Source organism: Lycorma delicatula, chromosome 2 (assembly GCF_047948215.1).
Source record: "Lycorma delicatula isolate Av1 chromosome 2, ASM4794821v1, whole genome shotgun sequence".
Taxonomy (NCBI): Eukaryota; Metazoa; Arthropoda; class Insecta; order Hemiptera; family Fulgoridae; genus Lycorma; species Lycorma delicatula.
In genome coordinates this window covers 221,400,032-221,424,718 of record NC_134456.1, presented here as the reverse complement: position 1 = coordinate 221,424,718, position 24,687 = coordinate 221,400,032, and the positions used below count along the sequence as shown (strand labels likewise).

Sequence of the window (24,687 nt, the reverse complement as noted above, 5' to 3'; positions counted from 1 at the left end):
AACAGAGCTGCATTGGGAAATAATTTATTTGGTAATTTACATTATATTCTGGTTTTTCTGCCTTAAAAAGGGAAGTACTACATTGAGTAATGCATTATACTGCTTCCAGAATTTTTTAATTGTTGGAGCACTCTGGAATCTCTGTTTGTGGAATTGTGTACTGGTTCTTATCTCTTCTATTATTTGATAATGGCAGCCTTCAAGGCTTCAACTTTCCAAGGTGGATTTTACTTTTTTTTAACAAAAACATTTCTGTAGAAACATGGTTATGATTGGGAGGGGAGTTTAACAATATTCTTTATGTGTTAAGAATAGTGGTTTACAGCCTTCAATAACCTTGACTATAATTCTAATTAATTTGGAATGATAAACCACATATAAAACTGTGTACAGTTTGTAAATTCTTCTCAAAACTTGATTGTAACAAATATGTCATAATGCAGCTAGTGTGAGAATTGCTAGAATACTTGACTACACTCTATTAGGCATATGACCCATACATAGTACTTGGGTAATAGTAGATTTGGACCATTGTAACTTGGGTTACTCGTTTTTGGTTTCTTTTTGAACAGTTATCATAGCACTTCGGACATAATTCACTTCCCCAAGTTATCTAGGCTTTTTAGAAAAATTACGGTGGTTGTGGAGGTTCAATTCAGTTTTTGTGTTGTTAAATATGAGATTATCACAAAATTAGATTAATTTTTATTATTTTTAATTTTCGTTAGATTAGATAGACCCAAGAAAATTAGAGGAAATAAGGTAATAAGTCATTTAAAAGCCGATCATATTTATATCAAAAAAATTAATAATGTTATGGCAGAAAATTTAATTTTTAAAGATGGTCCAATTATGATTGATGGAAATTTAACATTAAAAAATAAGTTAGTAGTTCATGGTGACATTATTTTATCATCGATAGGAAAAGTTAATGGAATTGATCTGTCAAAGGATGTATTACAATTTGGTAAAAAATATTCAGGTAATATTTATTTTTTATTTAGATAATTAAGGAATGTCTTCTTATGTAGTTTAAATGGGTATTTTAATTGATTAAATTAAGGAGTTTTTATTTTATCTGATGCTACTCTATGTTGAGTAAAATACTTAGTTCATCAGGCATCTGTGAGATAAGTTAGTATTGTTGATGAAAGTAGCCAGACTACTATTTAGAGTTCTGTTGCATAAATTTGTTTTTAAATTGTATTAGAATACTTCCTAGGACACTTTTGCAGCATCCCACACATTATTTTAAATGTTCATTAATATAATCACATGTACTTCTTTATGCGTTGATAATTTGCTATTAAATGGCTAGTAAATCACATTACACAGTCCATGATATTTTTTAGAACCTTATTACTTTATTATTACAGCTACTATCCTATTATTATAGCAGGTTGTTATGATTGGTATAATAGTGACTATCAAGTTTAAATTCCTTAAGTTCTTTATGATATCAATAGATAGATGGATGCTTCCCTGTGATTGTTATTAATATAATTAAAGTATGTTTACCTTCTAGAATCCACCTTCAATGTTTTTCACTGGCAAAATTGTAAATTGTTAGATAAATCTTTTTTAGTATAATAAAAGGAAAGCAGTCTCTCTTTTTTATTAGTTTTTCATGAATATCTTTAAAAAAAAGGAAAGATAGTACAATTATTTATAGTTACTCATCTGTTTTGCATTTTTTCTTTTTATGTATGGTTACAATGATTACATTTTTCCAGAATACGTGGAAAAATGTAAAAACATCAATGTGGTTATTCCTTACTAAGATTAATTAAATATATTTTAAATGACAATTCTTTTTATTGTCTTATTGCATTTTTCCTTTATTGTGAGTACTTTCATAATCTAGTACTACCATTCAGGTAGTTCAATTTCATTCATCTGACTGGTTTTCTAAATAGGCAAATTACTCTTGATCAATTACTATACACATCTACTTAATTTAATTGTGTGCAATAAAATAAGTTTTCTTGATAACACTTTTAAGGTAAGGAAATTGTTGAGCTTCACATCTGGGCTATATGTAGGGTATGAAAAAATGTCAAAGTAAAGTTTCTGAAGAACATCGGTATTGTTTCTTCGTGCATTTTTATGTTATCATTTTGATTTTTCAACGAGTCTATTTTTGTTATTCAAGGTCTAAAGTAGAATTTATGATTTGGATTTTTTTCTTTTTTTGTTCTTGATGAGTCTGAGAAATACCATTTACGTACCTCCCATAAATGACGGAGTGTTGGACTTGCACGGGTTCGGCTAGATGTTATTAAGAGCATATGTGTTCCTGCACCCTACTGACTAAAACTCCTATCTCACTGTACCCCCCACCCAGTGCCAGATCATTCCAACCCCATAGGGGAAGACACCTGCCTTGTGACACTTCTGGTCATCACACCATTCCTCCCGTTTCTAGCCCTGATGGGCTTTAATGGGAGTCATCTTTCGGCCTCTAACTTTTTACATCTTATAGTAATAAGTCAGGCCTTATTGGAATACCGCCAATGTAAATTCCTTGGTAGACATTTGCATCAGTGATTTATAATTCGGCTTTTACCTTTGCAGTAGGCCTCGTCTAGACACCACAGCTGGATCAGCATTTAAGCACTCAGCTTCGGGGGTGTGTTCCTCTAACCACCAAGGAGGAGCCGCACCAGGCCTGACTATGTCATTTCCAGCAGCCCCAACCAATGGCTGGGTCTTGGTCTTTTCCACTCAAGGAGTCGGGAAAAGTGGTCCCACTGCTTCATTGCTGCTGCCCATCCAGACAAACAACAACTATATGGAGGGCTGTCCCGACCCCCTCTTCCTCCTTTCTCTTTTATCTGTATTTTGTGTCAATCTTTACCCAGATTCCAGCTTCATCTTCCTTGGTCTTTGTCAGTGGTTCCTTTAGTTTGTCAGTGGTTAACTCTGACACCTACTCCCACTGAGCGCATCCTCTCAGCATATATTCAGCGGTATTATCTGTTGTCAGCCACCCCAGCCATAAAGATGCCTATCCTGATCCCACTTATGACAGTTGTAAAAGGTATATTCAGCTGTATCTTCTAATCTACAGTATTGATAATCAGGTGTCCTTCTTTTGAACCTAAACAGGAAAGTGGAAAACCCCCTGTGTTCCGACAACAGTTGTGTAAGCTAACAAGTGGGTTCACCATGTTTTCTCCTAATCCACGGTGAGAGCTGCGGTATTAGGAATTTAGTCCATCTGGCCTTATTTGTCTCATCACTTTGCATCTGCCGTTCCCTCATCAGATGTTCCTTGGTCATTGATTTGGAGATTTCCTCTCTTCTTCGCACCAGTTTTCTAGCCCTTAATGTCACTGGGGATATCCCAGCTATAACATCAACAGGTCTGAATGTAGTTCAATGTGACAGTTATTCCTAACGCTGCTCTTCGTTGAAGTGAGATTAGGCAATTTGCATTACTCTTTTTCTCTAACGCTGAGGATCACATAGGGATCGCGTACAATATTATTGATGTAGCAACAGATAACGTCAGTCACCTCCAGCTAGCACGTGGGTCCCTTCTAGATGAGAATAACTTATTAACTTCAATTATCATTCTCTCTGCATGTTGCGACACTTCTTTCACTTGGGTTGAGAAGAGTCCAGACCTTTCTACTCACACTTCAGATACTTTGCACTTCCGGATTCTGCTATTTTGGTGCCATCCACCGTCACCGCCAATCCCCTCAGTTTTCTTCTGCCCACTACAGCAACTACAGATGTTTTATTCAGGGTCAGAGACATTTTCCTCGTTCTCAGCCACTCACTTATCCTGCATATGGCACTATTTGCAGTTTCCTCCGCCTCATTTTCAGTATGATCTGTCACCAACAGTGCCAGGTCATCCGCATATACCATGTGACTGTCACCCGAAAGCTCAGTACTCAAGAGGCCATCATATACTGCGTTTCATAAAATTGGCCCAATACAGAACCTTGTGGCACTCCACCATATTAACTTCAGCGAGCCCATCCTCAGTGTCTGCAGACAACTTCTGCTCTTATAGGTAACCGTTTAGTGTTGACAGCAGGTATTCACTGATACCCCTGTCCCTCAATAAATCCATAACAACTGGCCATAGTACTGGTAAATGTGTTTTTCACGTTGAGTAAAATTATTAGCAGTGCAGTATCCACCTACTGTGCCATGTGCCCACCGCCCTGTCTCTCACCTAGTCCATCACATCTGTGGTGGACTTCCCCTTATGAATCCATATTGATTTGGGGGTAGCCCACTCTTAGCATCTAGCTCATCCCCCACACTCTCAGCAACCATTCTCTCGAACAACTTGCCTAACATATTAGACACAGAGGTGTGTAAGCAATGCCCCCACTTTTTTTGCACCTGATTTTAGGAGGAGAACCAATTTGGCCTCCTTCCAGCATCCAGGGATTTTGCAGTTTGTTAATGCATCATTCACGGTTTCAAGAATTGTTCAAGGGCACCTTTCAACTAGACCGCTTATCATCGCACCAGGAACACCATCAGGTCCTGGGCTCTTTTATTGATTCTAGCAGCAGCGCTGTTCAAGTCATCTGTTGTAACACGTTGACCATGGGTGCAAGGAATCTCTGTTCTTTCTGTTTCCTCCACTGAAGAAAGGGACAGTACAGCCCTTAGTGTCTGGCCCCTAGACAGGTTTGGGAGTTGCCTACCAAATTTCTTCGTTACAATCTGGTAGGCTTTACTCCATGGGTTATAATCAAATTCATTAATGAGTTCTTCTTCCCAAGCATTGGTCTCTGCTTTCTTTATAGTTGCTCCAAGTCTCTTTCTGGCCATATGGTATTCTTCAGTCTTAGCCTCTGCATTTGTGTTTCCCCATTTGGCTCGTTGCATAATTCTTCATAACCACCAAGCTGATTTTCTTAACAAGGCGATCTCTGTCCACCAATATACAGTCTTTTCTATGGGTCTCTGAGCCATAGAATTTCTACCTCCAGATGATCAGTAAAAAAAAATCTGATCCAAAAGCAGCATTAGGGTGTTTTATGGTTAACAGAGGAAGAGTTATGGTTGCATTTCATATTCTACCTTTTTTCTCTGGACATTTGATTTATTATTGATTTATATGATATTCCAGGATGCTCATCTGGAGACTACATGTATCTAGATTTTGCCTGCAATACATACCTATCTATTATAACTCTCTTGATTTGGAATTTGTAGCAGTTATGCCTCTTGATTAGCTAATAAACATACCTGTAGCTTGTTACACCCATTAATCACTATGTCAGAATGTGTTGTTAATGTGGTTATAGAATGATGGCTGGGAACATTTTTGAGTGCCATCAGCATTAAAATATAACTATCAGCTAGGTCTCAAACTATTAACTTCCTGAATTGAAAGGTTAGCATTACTTATCATCGCTATTCTATACACCTTACATTCACCTTTGTTATTGGAAATTAATTTATCTTCATGATATTGATATAAGAGTTGCTTACTACATTCACCTACTCTTCATTCACCCTTTACTCCTAATACTTTACAATACCCAGTAAGCTAAGTCTTTTGATAAGAGATTTGATTAAAATGTGATAAAACACATTCTTTTGTCATTTCAACATTATATGACACATTTTTAAGTTAAGTGATAGTGTTGTTTAATCAATTAATTGGTTTGAATTTGATGCTTTGAATCTGACATGGAAACTACATTTTTGGGTAGAGCCCTAAGAGAAGATTTTTGTAAAATATATAGTGCAGTGATTAAGTTACTATAAGGTTGAAGTTTTCTGCCTGTTTTGTCAGTTATAATTAAGAAATTACCAAATATAGTTAGAAACACAAAATTCTAAAAAAATTCTAGTTCTTGGACAAGAATAATAAAAACAAATAAAATAACAGATATTATTTGAATGTCATATGTAGTGGAATAAACCTCCTAAAACCATAAAATCACCAAAATATGTGCCATCAAAACTTAAAATGTATTTTTATAACAGTACTGCTGATTTATCAATTTATTAGAAGTCATTATATTACTGGTGTATTTCTTTTTAAGTAAATTTACTTGCTAGTATATTTTAAATGTTCTTATTAATTTTGTGTTGATGTTGCTGGATTTCCATATTTTATAAATAAATTTATTTTTTTAGGAGAATTAAATTTTGATTCACTCTCTGCAGAGGATGTTATAGTTGAGGAAATTAATGGTAAGAACTTATCTTCATTATTTCCATCAAATGATTTCGTATCATCAACTTCATGGAAGAATATACTTACTGGTCCTAATTTAACAGTTAAAAATATTAATGGAAAAGAATGGAAAACTTTGATTAAATCTGCTGTTTGGCTAAATAAAGATAGTTTTGTTAATGGCACAACTATTGTTAAAGGAGTACGTTATTTTTAAATCTAATTTCAGTTAATATCAAAGATTACTTCTATTAATAAATTATTTAAAAAATAGAATATCTATCCAAATAATCAATATTTATTTTATATCAGAATTTTTTTCAGTTACCGATTTTTATTTTAAATAATGTATTAGATTATTAATTAAATTGAAAATTTTATCAGTATTAGAATCTTTAATAACAGTTGGTGTGTGAAAATTCATTTCTTAAACACAAAACAAATTTTTATGGTGCAGTTTGATAATTAGTATATTTTGCTTTTGTATCAATCATAGTCATGATGGAGAGAAAGTACTTCATTTCTCTAGTATGCTTGTTTTTTTTTTTTAAATGTCTATGCCATATACCTGAGTGGTAGGTGTATAGTGTCATTATTTCACTTTCAACTATTGTGGTTATGATACTTAACATATTTAAATTTTATCACAAAGTGAAGATATTAAAACTATTTTTCACTTATTTTTAATGATATATTCTTTATTTGTGAGAAAGTTATTTATATTTAATAAAGTATGGCAGTTCAAAATAAGTGTTCCAAAATCTAATCTCTTCTGATTGTTACAGATTGTTTATATATATTAGCATATGTAAGATTTATAGTTTTAGTTGTGGAAGAAATCGTTAAGGGTTAAACGTTTTTGAATAAAAATAGAGATTAGATTACATCAGTGTGAAAGTTAGGATTTAGCACTTACGTATAGGTTTAAAATATTAGCATAGATTAGAAGGTACTAAATCAAAATTAACAATGTAGAGAAAACAAGTTTAATATGATGCGATGATAAAAACTTAATAATTTTCTAAGTTGTACCAAACTAACCTATCTTTTTGAAAATTTTTTAAAGAAATGCCTTTAATTTTCTAGAGAGGTAAGGAAATCCAAGCAAATAAGAGTTTGTGTGTAGTAAATTTTATGTCGGTCATATCCTGAAATTAATTTAATTAATGGCTTTTATACAGCTGGATTGTCCACATACAAAATTTGCTTAATGTCAAAGATAATCTTAAGGTAGTATCACATAAAAAGAAAAAGCATAAATAAAAATAAAAATAGATGTTTGATAATAGATAAAATAATACTAGGTGTACAAAAAAAAATTATTGAAGTTTAGTTTTTTAATCTCATTGATGAGATGTATAGTGTTGCTAGAATCAAAGAGCAGAAAGGAGTGTTTTATTTGCATGCCTGACCATAGATTGATTCCCTATCTTTCTTCTTGACAGCATGACTAGTAAAGGGTGGTGGACTCCTGCACAGAAAGCCTTCTATGTTTTGCAATTTGCTAATTGTGAATTTGTCATTACAGTTCAATGTGCATTCCATAGAAAGTTTAATTGTAAGCTTTCAAATGATAATAACATTCGTCGGTGGTATAATCAGTTTGGAACAATTAGATGTCTGTGCATAAAGAAGAGTACGAAATGACCAAGAGTGGTAGAAGAAAATTTTGAATTTGTGCATGCTGATTTCCCAATTGAAATGTTGTAGCATAAAAATCATGACTTTCTAGATCGTATCATATTGTATTTAATAATGAGTCAACATTTCATCTTTTGGAAAAGTTAAAGTTAATAATATATCTGGGGTTCAAAAAATCCCATTTGCTTTCCCCAACTGCTGAATTGGTCAGCATGGACTCAATAACAGAGCTTGTTTGTGGAGCCTGCAATATCACCCGACCTGACATCATTTGATTCTTTCTTTTGGGGTTTTATAAAGGATTCTGTGTATGTGCCTCTGCTACCTACTGATTTACCCGATTTAAGGCACAGGATTGAAGCAGTTGTTGTTGTTTCCATTACTTCAGGCTTGTCTCTTCAAGTACAGATGTACTCTCCTAATGGTTGGATATGTGTCACACGCTGAAAGGTGCTCACATTGAACATTCAACTAAAACTGTAACAGTTACTCTTTCATTTTATTTGTGATTCATTATTGTAGCTCATAATTAAGAGATTAAATAGTTGTACAATCTCTATATTCTTTTTTTTACATCCTGTATTTTTATGCAGTAATATTATTTTATAAGATATTATTTTAGAGAATATTATATATAGAAAGAGAAATTTATTATTAAATAATAGATTAAATTGCTTTCTTTATTCTTTAACGTACAGACATAAAAACATGGTGGTTGATGATAAAGATCTTCAAATATATTTAGGTAAAGTTTTTTTAACTTTCTTTAAAAAGTTATTTAAATTTATCACATATTTTGCGAGTTATAACACTTTTTGTCAATTTTTTAATTTTAGAAAATTTCTACTAATGGGGATTTATATTACGGACATAAGTTGGGGCCGGATGATAATGATGTAGCATCTGAATTTTATAGTTATAATGGAACTGGAAGAAGTGAAGATGTCGATTCATTAGAAGATAGTACTACAGATTCTCACGTAGGAAAATTTTAATTAAATTAGTTCATTGTAATAAACAAGAGGTAATTAAAGTAGTATTTTAAGTTAAGAGCAAAATATGAAATTTTCTGTGTCTATCAGATTTAGATGGTGAGAAAGTTTCCTAGACTTACAATGAATATTGTAAGTGATGAATAAAGTATAATCCTGTTCATTTGGATTAGGCAGGATCAGACCTAGTTTGGATAACTAAAAGTCTAAAAAATCTAGAAATGTCACAGCTTTTTGTGGTTATAAAAGGTTTACAGTGTTACATATAGAAAGTTTGAAATCATTTTAATGTATGTTTGGCAGTCCTCAAACGTGGAATAAGTGAATTCTTGCATTATTGTAGTTACAATAGCTTATGTTTTTATTTAAACAATTTATGTTCCTGGTGGTCTACAATCTACTAGACATTAAATTTTTGAAGAAAAAATATCAAAAATATAAGTTTACCAGTGTAAAAAATTAATAAATAAAATTAATTTTACTAGTTCGTAGTATAGTATTGTACAAACTTGAAATTTAGAAAGGAATAAACCAACATTACAGAAGAAAAGGGGTTCTGGACTTTCATGAAAAAAAATTAATATTTAAATTATCCTGATGCTGAATCAGTCCAGATGTGAAATTGATTGAGGGAGAATTGAGAATTTGTGTAAGAGGGTTATTCTTTAGTAAATAACTTGTAGACATTTGTGGCAAAACTAATGGTTGGTTATCATTGTAAGAAAATATGTGGCTTTCCTTGTTTTATTTTACCCTGATTTTTTGTTTAGTAATCTAGCTAGCCATGTATCTATAATTGCCATTGTGCAAATTTCCATTACTTCTAATCATAATAAAAAGTGAGACTTTTTTTGTAAAACATAATTTTTTTTTGTTATTTTTAATTTTTATAATCCTGTTTTATTCATAAAGGAAAACTGATGATTATTTTCTATTTTATTTTATGTAATTAACACAATTATTATTTCTCTCGTTAATTACTGACCTCAACGACAGAATGATAATATCCCTTTTATCTGAAAGGTTCTTGGTTTGAATCCTGGACAGGCTTAGCATTTTTAATATGCTGCATAATCCTGTCTTAAAAATAAAGTTATGGTGGCCTTTAATGGCATTACACGTTTTTTAAAGAAAATTTTAATCTTTAAGTTTAACATATTTTCAACAATTTTTATTTTCTATTTCTAAACTTTTTTGATAATAAATCATGAAACTTCTTGAAACAGTTTGCATTATTCTAGAGTTGAATGCGTTAGAATAAGCTGTTGTTAAAAGGTATATCAAATGAAGGCTGGTAGTCTAAACTTGTCTTGGCAGAGTTTTAATAGTACAGTTTAATTAACACAGCAATGTTTGTATATGTACTAGTACATACTGGTGCAAATGTAATGGTATATTAAAAATCTAAGTACAGATCCTGTAAATAATTCAAAGTAATTTAACTACTGCTTATCATTTAAACGTATATATTCATGATTTTTTTTTACAGGATTTTAAACTAGAAAAGCCCGAACCATTGATAATAAAAGGTGATGTGGTAGTTAGTAATGCTGTGATTAGAGGTTCACTTTCAACTATTAAAAAAAGTAATGAAACGTGGGTAGAAATATTGACTGATATTGTGAGTAAAACAGATGATAAACTTGTATTCATAAACGGAACAAAAAAAATTGAAAAAGGTCTTGAAACTAATTCTACGTTATTTACAACAGGACTTATCAATGGTCATAACATGTCTGATTTCATTACTACTGATACAGACCAGGTATTTGAAGGTAAGAACAATCATGTATTCCTTTTTTATAATATTGGACATTTTCTTTAATGGTACCTTAGATGTCATTAGCTATTTACATTTAAAAAATTTAATCTTGTATTTTTTATGAATAAAAAAAGGAAATATGACAGAAAGGAAGTGGATTCCTGTATAGAAAGAAGTGTGTTATTACAGATACAGACCTAGAAATTAGACACTGTTAAAAATGTTTGTAGCGGTGTTTTGAGAACAAAACATAGATAATGAGGAAGCCAGAAAAGAAAAATATTTAGATTTTTATATCGTGCAGTTATAGGACAGTAGTAAAGATTTGATGGACTGATGAAGTGAAAAAGGGTTTCATAACAAATTGAAGAATAGATAAATTTTCTAATGTTTCTAATAAAAAGAAAAACCATAATTTGACAATGAAAGAAAGGAGATGATAGAGTTTCAGCTGTTATAATTGTGAAACAAACTGTTATAAAAATTCTTGTATATTTAAGTTGAAGTATGTTTTTGTAATTAATTTGCTTGGCTATCATATTATTAGTTGAGTAATAGCATGTAGCAATAGTTAATTTTGGTAAGTTTATCATATATGGCTTAAAGAAAAGGTTTCTTCTTAAAGAACACTAATTTTGAATAACAGACTGTGTTTTTCTTACATTAGCTTTTCATGTGTATATCTCCTTAAAGTTTTACACACTTTTTTTAACAGAAGGTTCATTTTTAATGTTATTTTATTTAATTTAATATTTTAAGTAGCATTGACTGCTAGAGTCATTATCCATTAAAAACTCTGATAACAAACAGAGTATTACATCCAGTATTTCCTAATTTCAGTGATTTACATGAACCGGATCAGTAAGAATATCTTTGACCATTAATATTCTACTTTGCTTTATATCCTTCACTTTGCAATGTGCTATTCCCTAAGATGTCCCAATCTCACAACTCCCTGAGACATTGTGGAACCATCAGTTCTGCAAACCCAAGCTCAAATTTTCTTGTTTGATTTTCTACGGAATTTTTTTGTACAATTCATTTTTCTTTTGCAGAGTATTTTATATCCTATTTTAAATAAAGTTAATCAACAAAAAATGAATTTTGAAATTTGTGATATTTTGTTTTATATTGTCAGTGATGAAAATTACATAAATTATTAGTTTTTAATGGTAAAATCGTACAGAATATATAAGGTCTGTTCAGAAAATAACTGAACATTTTTAATTACGCGCCAGTGGAGATATTTAGCGACATGTGATTTGCAGCATGTGTTCTGCATAACCTCCTCTGTAACCACATGTTCTTGGATTATTGATATCTCATTTAGTTTTCGTGTTATAGTTATTTAAGTGCAACGTGTTTAAGTGTTTAGTAGCGATTTTTGTAATATGCAACTTTCAGGAGCAATGTAAAATTTTGCATGAAACTGGGGAAAACTTTCACAGAAATGTTTCAACTTTTGAAACAATTTTATGAAGACGATGCTCTGGGTCAATACGCAAAGTTATGAATGGTTTTCACGTTTTAAAAGTGGTCGTTAGTCAATCAAAGATGACCCTCGACCAGGAAGGCCTTCTACTTCAACTGATGACACCTGGATTCAGAAAATCAACGATCTGGTGCGTGCAAATTGTCTATTTACTGTCATAGAACTTGCAGCAGAGATTAGCATCTCAATTGGATCATGCCATGATATTTTGACTGAATAGTTGAACATGCATCAAGTTGCAGCAAAGTTTGTTCCTCATGTGATGACCAAACAGCAGATAAAAACATTGAGTGGACATTGTTGGCAACTTCTTGAACAAGCCAATGACGATGAAACATTCATGAAAAGGTTCATAACGAGAGGTGAAAGCTGGGTTTACGGCTACGATATCGAGACAAAAGTTCAATCATCACAATGGATTGGCAAAGGATCTCTGTGCCCCAAGAAAGCAAGTCAGTCTTGATCTGATGTCCAAGTGATGCTCTCTGTTTTTTCAATTTTAATAGAATTTTTCATTTTGAATTCTTGTCTCAAGGTAACAGTGAACTATGCATGTTATCAAGGTGTTTTACAATATTACATGAAAAAATCTGCAAAAAGAGACTGGAGTTGTGGCAAGACAAATCATGATTCCTTTACCATGACAATGTGCCTGCACACTCAGCTTTGTCAATTCATCAGTTGACTACCTCCCTACTTGCGAGACTTGACTCCTTGAGATTTTTTCTTATTTCCGAAATTAAAATCAGTGATAAAAGGATGGCGTTTTGAGATTATTGATGACATTAAAGCAAATTTGTCATGGACTTTAAAGGTAATTTGGAGTGAAGCTATCCAGGACTGCTTTGCAAAGTGGAAACACTGCTAGGAAAAGAGTGTGAATAGGGGAAGAGTAGTTTGAAGGGGGCAATAATCTGTAAAATTAATAATAAAGATTAAAAAAAAATGTTTGCTTATTTTCTGAGCAGACCTCGTATAAAATTTTTATGAATTATGTCATAAAATTTTCATCAAATTTTTTGTCAAGTTTTCTGTTCAAATGTAATTGAAGATGATGGGATTAAAAGAAAAGGGATTGAAAGTGTTAGGACAAAGTAAATTTAGTTTAGTATTTGATTAAAAATTGGTAGTTTTGTAAAAACAAAGTTTTTACAAAAAAGTAAATCAACATTTACTTTTTGTATACACACATTTGAAAATTTCAAGATACAATTAGTTAATTGTATAATCTATTGCTCATGTGTGAATTCTCTTTCTTTTTCTTGTTTAGCCTCCGGTAACTACCGTTTTAGATAATACTTCAGAGGATGAATGAGGATGATATGTATGAGTGTGAATGAAGTGTAAGTCTTGTAAATTCTCAGTTCGACAATACCTGAGATGTGTGGTTAATTGAAACCCAACCACCAAAGAACACCGGTATCCACGATCTAGTATTCAAGTCCATGTAAAAATAGCTGGCTTTACTAGGACTTGAACGCTGGAACTCTCGACTTCCAAATCAGCTGATTTGGGAAGATGCATTCACCACTAGACCAACCTGGTGGGTTGCTCATGTGTGAATTAGTTATAATTATCTTTACTTGGATATTATATGTAAATCTAATTAATATTCAATACATCTACCTGCTATTTTTTTTTTGTGATGCCAGCTAGTTGCAGTCTACATTATTTTACTAGTCACTGAAGGAAATATGAAATGATTCTCTTTGTTTTGAAATATTTGGGAATGGTAAAAACAAACATGTATAGTGAAGAGCTTTCTGAGTCGCCTTGGATTCTCATCAAGAATGTGTTTGAAGAAATGCATGTATTGTTAACCTGAACATTTAGGTTATGTAATTAATGGAAGGATGAATAAAGTCAGATGGACCAATAAAGTAAGGAATAAGGAAGTCATGAATAGGATTAAAGAAGAAAGGGCCCTTGTGCGGGAAAACACTAAACAAAAAAAATTGATTAGGATGTGGTTATAGGTAGCGGCATCTTGACAACTGTATGGAGTGGTCAGTGAAAGGAGGAAGAAAAAGGAGGATGAAAAAGGAGGATGTTACTAGTTGAAGTGAAGTTTGGAAATTGCAAGGAGAAGGTTTGGGACAGAAAAGGATGGAGGCAGCATAGGCGTAAGGGATCTGCCACCAAGCAGAACCCTACATGATTAGAAAGTAATAGCCACTTGAGATAAGTCATGTCCATTATTTATTCTTAGAACTGCATTTTCTATGATCTGTCAAAGATGTAAATCATGAACACTAATGTATTAATACAATTTTCATGGAGGTAGTGTAACAGTTATTTTGGTTATTTTATTTACTGTAAGATTTTTGATATAAGTAGCACAAGGAGTAAAACTTTTAACTATTAATACATTTTTCTTAGGTTTAAAAATATTTAATAAACTAGTTGAATTTAATAATATTATGCTTGATGGTACTTGGGATGATATTAATATAACAGAGTTATTTTTGAACAATCATTTTCATCATTATCAATTACAAAGTCGTTCTTTAATGGATGCAGAACCAGCTAATAATCCAATAATTAATGGTTTAAATTCGACTCAGACTTCTAAAAGTAATGTATCAAAACATAATTATAATGATGGTAATGTTGGTCATAAAAATTTTAAAGAGAAAACTATTTATTTTGATCATATAAATGATTTTGAACTGAAAATATTTGGGAACATTACTGTGGATGGATTGGTATGTATTATATAACATTTTATTTTATTATCTGTTGTGATTGTGTGCATGTTAAAAATTATAACTATAACAATATATGATAATTGTTTATCAAATTAATCTCAAATCAATTGATATATCGTGAAAGTATGTCAATTTTTTGATTTCATAAGAAATCATTTTCTTATGATTTAGCAGTTTTAGCAGCTTATTATAATGTTGTTTGATTACCTCATTAGACAAGTGGGTCACTGCTTGATACTAGTATAAGTTTTCCCTTGTTAAGGAAATTCACACAGTATTATTTTTAACTAGAGCGTATCAACAAGAGAGTTCAGTTTTATATGGTTGTTTTTCATTTGCATCTGCCCTTGTAGTTCTAAAATTATTCCACTGATTTTTTTTTATGTAAGATAGGTATAAAACTTCTGTTTTAGTTATGTCTGTGATACTGATTTGAAGAACACGGAATCTCTAAACACTGTCATCTGCTAACAGAAAAAGTAGGTTGAAATTCATTAAATTAGATATCAGATTTTTAAAAGTACTTGAAAACTGTACTATATTTATGATAAAAAAATTCCATAAAAATATTATGCATGAAAAATAGTATTACAAGTTATAAACTTTTTTTTTAAAGATATTTATAATAAGTTTACAAAAATAACTAAAAAATCAAATTGAAGATTATGTAATAAATCAGAGAATACAAAAATTAATATGAATTTAAAAAAAAGATGTGTATTTTATTAAATCATTGAAAATTCTTCAAAGAAATTGATCAAAATTGGTAGTGAAAAGAATTCCTCTACTGAATTAAAGCAACTTACATAATGCTTAGTTTCTCAGCAGATAGAGATACCCTAGTTTCTGTTTTTCACTGTCTGACCCAGTTTTCATATTGCTGAGACACACATAAAGTACCTGAGATACGTGCAAAAGGCTTCAGTAATTTTCTTAGAGTAATGATGTTCATTATACAGCCAGTCAGATCCCATAATAAACAGAATGAAAGAATTTTGTGGGGCTAAATATTATTGTGGGGCAGTTCATTAGGAGTTTGACTCTGAAGAAAACAGAAACTACTTCATTTTCACTTAATTAGCAAGCTAAGAACTTATTATTTTAGAAAATGATTGTTATTTTTTAGAATAACTTGTGATTTATGTCAAATCACGTAATACCATTATGGTAAAGGTATTTAATAAATTAATAAAATTATTGATTACATTTTGAATATTGACTTCACAACATTTAAAAGAATTTGATTTTTTTTAAATAAGGTTATCAAACTTTATCTGCCCTTCAAATGATAAACTTCCTTCAGGCATGTTGCAAAACATTTATCGTGCGTAAACCTATAAATAAATTTTTGTTCACATTTATGCATATATATGCTATTCAAGCAAATATAAATTTATTTTATATTAACATTAATTGTCAACAGTTCAATCCCATTTTGTCCTGTAAAAATGTTAATTTATTTTATGCCTTCCCTTAAAATTTCTTACCCACTATATGTTAAACATTTAAATTTTAAGAAACTTCTATTCTCTTAGTATGCAGCTTTTTTGATTTCCCACTAATGATTCTTATTATTACTGTATGATTTATTTTTCATATGAAATTTATTTATAAATAAAAAAGAGTAATTATAATGACATTAAGTTAGTATTTTTTATAGTACGCTTTTTTATTTTGTTCTTTAGTTTGGTGGAATAAATTTGACATCGTTTAGAAGTTTACTGAATTTTAATAATTCCAATATTGAAGATAATATAATATTAGAAAAAACATCATTTGAAAATTTAAAACTTAATACTACTAATGGTTTTAACATTAAAGAATTAAATAATCTAAATTGTGATCAACTAATTATGTCTGGTGAAATAGAAGATGTAGAAATTGATGGTAATAATTTTATTAATATTTGTCATTTTTTATTTTTGTTTTTTTAATTAATTAAAAAGTGAAGATTGAATGACTAATTATAAATTCATAAGGAATTGGTTCATTGTGATATCCATTGTCTTGTCTAAAATATTTTTGTATTATACTAATTTTAGTAAGTAACAGTTACTTAAAATTTTAAAATAGATTACAGAAATAAGTTGAATTCTTTTTACCTCAGGTATGCATTTTTACACTTATTTAATAGGAATGATGAGATTGTTGATATAATAACTGAAAAAATGCTATTCTTGTGTTTGTATATTTTATACATTGCACACAAGTTAATTGTAAAACTACTACATTTCTGATTATATTAAAAAAAGAAATGTTTATTCATCTAAAGAAAAGGTCACCATGAAATTTAGTAATAGGTAAATTTATTAATGAGTAGGAAGTGTAAATTATTAATGGCTTGGTTACTAGAATTAAATGCCTTCTATTAATTTTTAGGGCAAAAATGGTTCTATAACAGTGTTCTAAGAAACAAATCTGTGCATTTAATAACTATCACCATAATTGCATGAAATTATGTAATAAAGAGTCATCTTTATTATAAAATAATACATAAGAAATTTTAATTAATAGAAAATATTGGGTGGCACTTGAGGGCTAGACCCCTCCTGAAGAATACTTCCAAAAGTTATATAGTTTTTTCATTAATTTTGTTAAAATAATAATATAATATAATAGATGTGTAAGTTGTGACCTAAAAATAACAGCACAACAATTTTTTAATTGTGCGTGCATCTTTTCAACTAAGTTTATATTTTTCCTCACGTGATGACAGCACTGCCTTTAATGTATATTAATATTTTCAGCCATATTAGACATGTAGTTTAAATTTGACAGCAGAGTAATTAGGATGTATTTTGTTTAAAAATCAAAAAATAAAGGATTTGCATTAAATCTTGTGTTAAACATGAAATAAAATATAGTTAAGTGGTGAAGATGTTATGAAAGTTTTTGTAGAGGACGTTATGTTGACACCAATAGTTTATGAGTGATACAATATTTAAAAAGGTATTGAAGATGACAAAAGGATTTGAAGCCTTATCACATCAACTACCTATGAAAATACCTACAAAATAAAGAATATTGTGATCAATAATTGTCAAATGACTATTAGAGAAGTTGTTGAAGAGGTGGAAATCTCTTATGGCTTGTATGAAACAATTTTGACATTTTGGGTATGAAACAAATAGCAAATTTGTTCGAAAACTTTGAATATTGAACAACAGCAACATCGCAGAAAAATTTTTAGCTGACATCACTGATGACTCATAATAACTCACATATGTTATGACACTTGTGAGTTATTCTGAGTTATCACCTGTTATGACAGGTGATAAAACAAAAGTCCGGTCATTACAATGGAAGCTTTGTGAAGAAAAAGTACAAAAAAGGCACTCAAAATTTGATTGAATGTTAAGGCTTTCCTTACCTTTTTTTTTCAATTATAATATTGTTGTCCATTATGAATTCTTATCACAAGATGGAAAAATCAGCAAACCGTATTAATTAGCAGTTTTACAATGATTACATAAAGCAATCCAACACACTGGCATAAGTGTGTTGCATCTCTTGGGGACTATTTTGAAGGAGACAGTAACAATATAGAAGAATAAGTAAATTATTTTTGATAAATATTTTAATTCTTGTTATTTTTTTTATCACACCTCAATGCTTTTTTTTAAATTTATTTCATAATTCAGACAGTTTGTAGGTCTTATTTATTTTTTATGCAATGAATATTTATTCCTAAATTTTGTTTTTTTAATTCAGATTTTAGTATTATTTTCAAAAATATACCTGGATTGTTAAAATAATAACATATATTAGTTTTGTTTTTAAATTTCTTGTAAAGATTATGTTTTTCTTACTTCTTTTCCAATACTAAATGGAGACTGTGTATGTAACATTATCTTTTCACAGAAAGAGGCACATTGTTACTTTTCATTAACTGGTACTGCCTTTTTTATGACTATTGTGTATAAAGTACTTTATACTGACCAGTAGGTGACATGTAATGGTTTGTTTATCTTGGGATTGGATTCTTGGCAAGAGTCTTTTATTTATTATGTCAAAAATCTTATCTTCCTTGATAAAATATAAGTGTCAGATGAAAAATAATACTGTTTGGTGAATGCCTATTTCTATTCAACCTGTCTCATTCGAGCACCTTCTTACTCTGCAAGTTCTAATTGTAAACATGTATATTTAAAATTAATAAAAAAATAGAGAATGATGTTGTATATGAAGAACTGTGATTTGATTTCTTAATCCAAGAAGTATGCAGCTGTCATAATTGCCATTAAATCAAGGAAATTTATGGAGGTGTGTTGAATGAATAATCAGTATGGCAATGTTGTTAAAAGTTTATTACAAGAAGAAAGAATGTCCATGATGATAAACGAACTGAATGCTACCTTTCATTATGAGTGATTTGCTGGCATCATATTACTTCATCAGACAGGATCAACGTACCACAATTGATGAAATTATTGAACATTTTTGGTTTGTTTCTTGTACTATTATCCAGTTTTGTTTGCTACACAAGAAAATAAACATCAGTTAATAGAATGGCATCATCTATGTTTATTATCCAAATTAAAAATTTTAAACAGGCAGTCTCTACTCAAAATATTTTGTGCCCCAGCACATCAATAACTGATGAAAACGTGGAAAAAGTAAAAGAAATGATTATGAATGATCGCTGAATCACAATCAGAAAAGTCGCTGATGATGTTGGAATATCAATTGGCTTGTCATGAAATTTTTTTGGATTTTTTGGGTGTGAAATGTGACAGCAAAATTTGTTCCAAAATTTTTGAATTTCGAACAAAAACAGCAGTGAATGGAAGTTCCTCAGGAGTCGCTAAATGAAGTCAACAATGAAACAGAGCTACTGAAACATGTCATAACAGGTGATGAAACATGGGTTTACAGATATAATTTCGAAACTAAGGCTCAGTCGTCCCACTGGATCACCAAGACCGAAAAAAGCTTGACAAGTATGGTCAAATGTGAAGGTTTTGCTCACTGTGTTCTTTGATTCTAATGGCATTGCGTACCATGAGTTCTTGCCACAAGGTCAAACAATTAATAAGGAGTACCTCAAGTTCAACGCTGTTTGCGTGAAGCAATCTGAAAAAATGCCCAGATTTGTGACAAAAAAATTCATGGCTTTTTACACCATGATAATGCACCTGCTCACACTTGTTGGTTTGACAGTTTTTAGCCAAAAACAAAACTGTAATGATACTCCAGCTGCCATATTCACCAGACATGGCTCTGTTTCACTTTTTTCTATTTCCAAAAATAAAGAGAACCTTAAAGGGCTGTCGGTTTACAAGCAGAGATGAGATTAAAAGTGAATAGCTGAAAGAGCTAAACACTATTTCAAAGATCAAGTTCCAGAAGTGTTTCGGGGATTGGAAAAAAAGATTGGCATAAGTGTATAATATCTAATGGGAACTATTTTGAAAGGGATAACATTAATGTGGATGAATAAATAAAATTCTTTCCAAAAACAAAAATTCTTGTTACTTTTTGAACACATGTCGTACACTGCTGAGAAAACCAAATGGTTTCTTATTAAATTTAAATTGGAAATTAATTTTTAATCATCCAGCTACTAACAACTTACAGCTGTGACTTGGTTCCTAACGATATCATCTGTCTACTAAACTGAAAGATTCTTTGGAAGGAAACTATTTTAGAGTTATCCAATGAATTGAATAATCCAGTTAATTAATTGAATGATTGAATAATCCAATGAAATGGTGGTAGAGGAATAAAAAGATCAGCAGGAATAAAACTCAGGAATAAAAAGATCGGCAGACTATGGTAAGTGTTTAAATATATACAGTGACTATGTAGGAAAGAAGCTTAAAAATATTTTTAAGTTAAATAAAAAATTTTGTTCAAAAATCTTAGCGGATATTTTTTTAATTATTAAGACACTACTTTCCAGACAACCTTTGTACATGTAAAAGCATGCTCTGATTTGTAGTAATAAAACAAGTAATACTATTGTAAATTGCTACTCTGAAAGTGATGTTTATAATATAACTTGTATTATGAGCAGGAGTGAAGGTACTTATAAGGCCAAGTGCCATACCTGCAGTTCAGGAAGTTTTAGATGATTTTATCCAACAATGTATTCAGTTGGTTGAAGAAAATTGACAAACACTTCACTCTTCACCTCCTTATTAAGGCCTGCCTTATTAAGGTGCTTCTTATTTTTTTAAAATGACTATGCTGTTTGAATGAATGAATTATCTCATTTTAGATTGTTTGCAAGGTTGGGGGGTTAAAAGTAATATTATTTGGATCATTGAAGAATTGAAAAAGCACTTCACTCCTTACATTTTTAATAAGTTCTGTATGGATGCTTGTTCTGGGGAATTACATTGCCATTTTTTTTTTTTTTAGAAGTGATTATCGATGGAAGTATTACTACTCAAAATGGAATCAATGGATATAATATCACAGAAATTAATAAATCAGCAATTGGTCTAGAAAAAAATAATTTCATTGAAGGAGAATTAATTTTTGAGGTAATTATTGATTCAACCTTTCTTATAGCCATTATCAGTTTTGCATCATAATTAATTATATGCAGTGTAACTAATAATTTCATAACTAGAATATAATTGTTGTCAGCTCATAGAAGGGTATTTATTCATTGTTGATAAAGTAATGGATTTTTACATTAACTTACGGTGTATGTTTGTTTGAAGTGTAAGGGAAATACTCTTTTAATTCATAATAATTCTTGGCTATTTTACATAATTAACACAGTCTGGGCTTTACAGAACTGCTGATTTTAACATTGGTGAGAGTCCATCTATATTTTTTAAATTGGTTTATGTATTGAATAATATTAAAAAGATTGTTAAATAACTTTCTTTTTCTTTTAAACATTTATAGGATGAAGTACACTGTAACAGTACAGATGTCCAGGGTTTTATTAATAACAAACTTATTGATTTTAATGCATTTTATGAAGATACTGTTAAGAAAACTGATGAAAACATAGTAATCACAGGTCCGTATTCACTTTTCAAAAATAGTTTATTTATAAAGTTTTTTGTTTAAGTGTAAAAATGAAATATTTTTCATATAATATTTGAGGTATTTAAAGCTAATTCCATCACTTTGTTGTAGATCTGTAAGTAGTATTTATTTCTTGTTACATAACAATTTAACTAATGTATTTTGTATAACATAGATAAACATGTGGAAAATGTTTTTTTAACCCCTTACTGGACTATGACGGAATATTCTGATGTAGCCAATATGCACAAAAAGGGCCTTTGTTGGAATATTCTGTCTAATTTTAATTTACTCTGTGTCATAATATTCCGGCGATTATTTTCGAATGTAGTTCATCATTATTCTGCAATAATATACAGCGCTAGTAAAGAGTTTTTGTTGCATTCTAAGACATTTTTGATATGTAAAACAGCTGATACTGCCTGTATGGCGTGTTATTTACATCTTGTTCATGAGTGATTGTATGAGTATTTTTGTATGTTTATTTCTGGTTGTAGCCATTGTTTTGTTTTTAAATATTAGGTATATGGTTATAAACTTCACCATATATTTGTAAACTGGACCAGTAGTTTTCACATTTTTTTATAATAGCTTTATGCAAGTTGTTTTCTTATATTTGAGATGGTATCTACTTAAAAAAATGAATATTTTGACATTTTAGACCAGTTACAATCTGATAGCGATAGTGACAGTTTAGATGATATGTGTGAAGACGTATTGTTGTTGTTATTACCTGATGATGATGAGGATTATGCTAATGAGGTTGGTGCAGGTGATTCAGATAGGCCTATTCAAAGATATACAAGTAATATCAAATGGGTAAATTACTATCAGTCTGATTCTTTTGTAGGCCAATTTTACTAGACAGTCAGGTATAAATGTTGCTATTCCTGATCTAAATGATATATTTAGTATTTTTAAACTTTTTATAACTGATGAATTGGTTGATATAATTATAAACCAAATAGATAATTTTCTGTTAAATAAAGTTCTGAAGCAGTTTTCCCGATTTCAAGGGTGGAAACCAGCAGATAGAAATGAAATATTTTTGCTAATTACAGTCTTCATTTTGCATGGAATGATCTAGAAGCCCGAAATTAATAAATGTTATACAAGAAAACCATTATTTGCAATCCCAGATTTTTCGGTTGTTATGGCACACAAATGTTTCAAACTTTTACCTAGGTTTTTACATTTTACAAATAATGTCCCAGCTCAAAAAAACAAAAGAATACATAAAATTAAACCTGTCTTATAATATGTAAATGACAAATTTTTTTCTGTTTACACACCAGAGAGGGAAGTAGCTATCGATGAAAGCCTTTTGTTGTGGAAAGGTCAGTTGAGTTTATCCAATTTATAAGAATCAAACAAGCTAGATTTAGAATCATAACCTATGTTTTGTCTGAATCAAAATCAGGATACATTTATAAGCTACTTTTATATACCAGAAGTGAAACAGAACTAATCCATAATGAAAATTATGGGCATGCAACTAATGTTGTACTTACTCTGATGCATGACCTACTTCAAAAGGGATATTATATTATGTGTATTCTGACAATTTCTATTGTTTTGAAAAATAAAGACACTTGATCTGGTGGGAACCGTAAGGTGTAATAGAAAAGGTGTCCCTAAGGATTTTTAAATCAAAAATTGAAGAAAAATGGAATGATAGCATTGAGTGAAAACTCCGGTCAAATGATGCTATTGAAGTGGTGTGATAAAAGGGATGTGCTATGTTTGTCAACTCAGTATGAAGTTCTTCCAGTTGAGGTAAGAAGAAAAGAGCAAAATGCCATCATTCCTTCAATTATAAATGATTACAACATTTATATGGGAGGTGTTGATAAAGTGGATCAGATGCTTGGTGCATGCTCTTGAATGAAAGTGACAGAAAATTTGGAACAAAAAGGAATTCAAACGCCTTCTAAATATGTGCATATTCAATGCACATATTTTGCATCAGAAATGTGGAGGACCGTACACACATCTGTAATTTAGAGAGGCTTTGGTAGAAGCAATTGTTGGGAAACATTTTGTAGCCAAACGGAAATCAGGAAGACAATTACTAGAAGAGGATCCTCTGAGGTTGAAGAAAAGGCACTTACCAGAGTACATGCCCACAAACAGAATGAGAGTAAATGCTTCAAGAAGATGTGTAGTATGTTCACACAATAAAAAGGGTAAAGACTCAAGATACCAGTGTATGGAGTACGATGTTGGGCTGTGTGTAGCTCCATGTTTTAAAATATTTCATACACTAAAAAAATGTTAAAAACAATCGTGATAGAATAAAACTTTTAGTAGTAAAGGCAATAATTTCAATTACAGTGTAAAATATAATTTAGTTATGTTTATGGACAATACGAATACATCATTAATAGTTAACATGTTCAAGGTAGGTTAGGTAATTAACTTTTTGTAAATATTATAAAATATCTTTTGCAAGAAAAATTACTGATTATTATATATATATACTAGGCCATTATTAGTCAAAAAAAGTTATTAAATTAAAAAAAAAAAATAGATCAACATAGCATTATTTTTAGTGAAAATAAAAGGCAGTAAGGGGTTAAATGGTAAATTTTTTGTACAGACTTTTTTTGAGCTTAGTTTCTGTAAAAAGAATTAAAATAGATATAGTTGACTATTTTTTTTTTTGTAATAATAAGGTTAGGTAGTTCTATACTATTATATAAAGAGGAAGATGGTGTTTGTTTGGAATAAACAAAAAACTACTCTCTCAGTCCCAACCAAATTTTTACCCATGATTCTTGGCATAACTGAGAAGGTTTTTAGAAGGTATATTTCACCTCAAAAAATCTCTTAAAATATACATATATAGCAGTGGAGATTTGCCAGTTGAAGCACAAACTTTAATGAATAGAATTAATTAACTGCGAACTGTGAGTCTCTATCATTGTGTGAGCTGGTTTGAA

The 24,687-nt window shown here is 30.6% G+C and overlaps 1 protein-coding gene across 1 annotated transcript in view; it reads left to right on the top strand.

The window, feature by feature from the left end:
- The first annotated feature begins 816 nt into the window (after positions 1-816).
- The window catches only part of LOC142320072 (uncharacterized), a 50,360-nt gene continuing 26,489 nt past the window's right edge, over positions 817-24,687 (top strand). Inside the window, exons 1-8 of the mRNA XM_075357749.1 lie at positions 817-982; positions 6,124-6,365; positions 8,641-8,784; positions 10,286-10,571; positions 14,430-14,755; positions 16,444-16,645; positions 21,122-21,246; positions 21,620-21,737. Coding sequence (XP_075213864.1) covers positions 817-982; positions 6,124-6,365; positions 8,641-8,784; positions 10,286-10,571; positions 14,430-14,755; positions 16,444-16,645; positions 21,122-21,246; positions 21,620-21,737 — 1,609 coding nt within the window. The remainder of the gene's footprint in view (positions 983-6,123; positions 6,366-8,640; positions 8,785-10,285; positions 10,572-14,429; positions 14,756-16,443; positions 16,646-21,121; positions 21,247-21,619; positions 21,738-24,687) is intronic.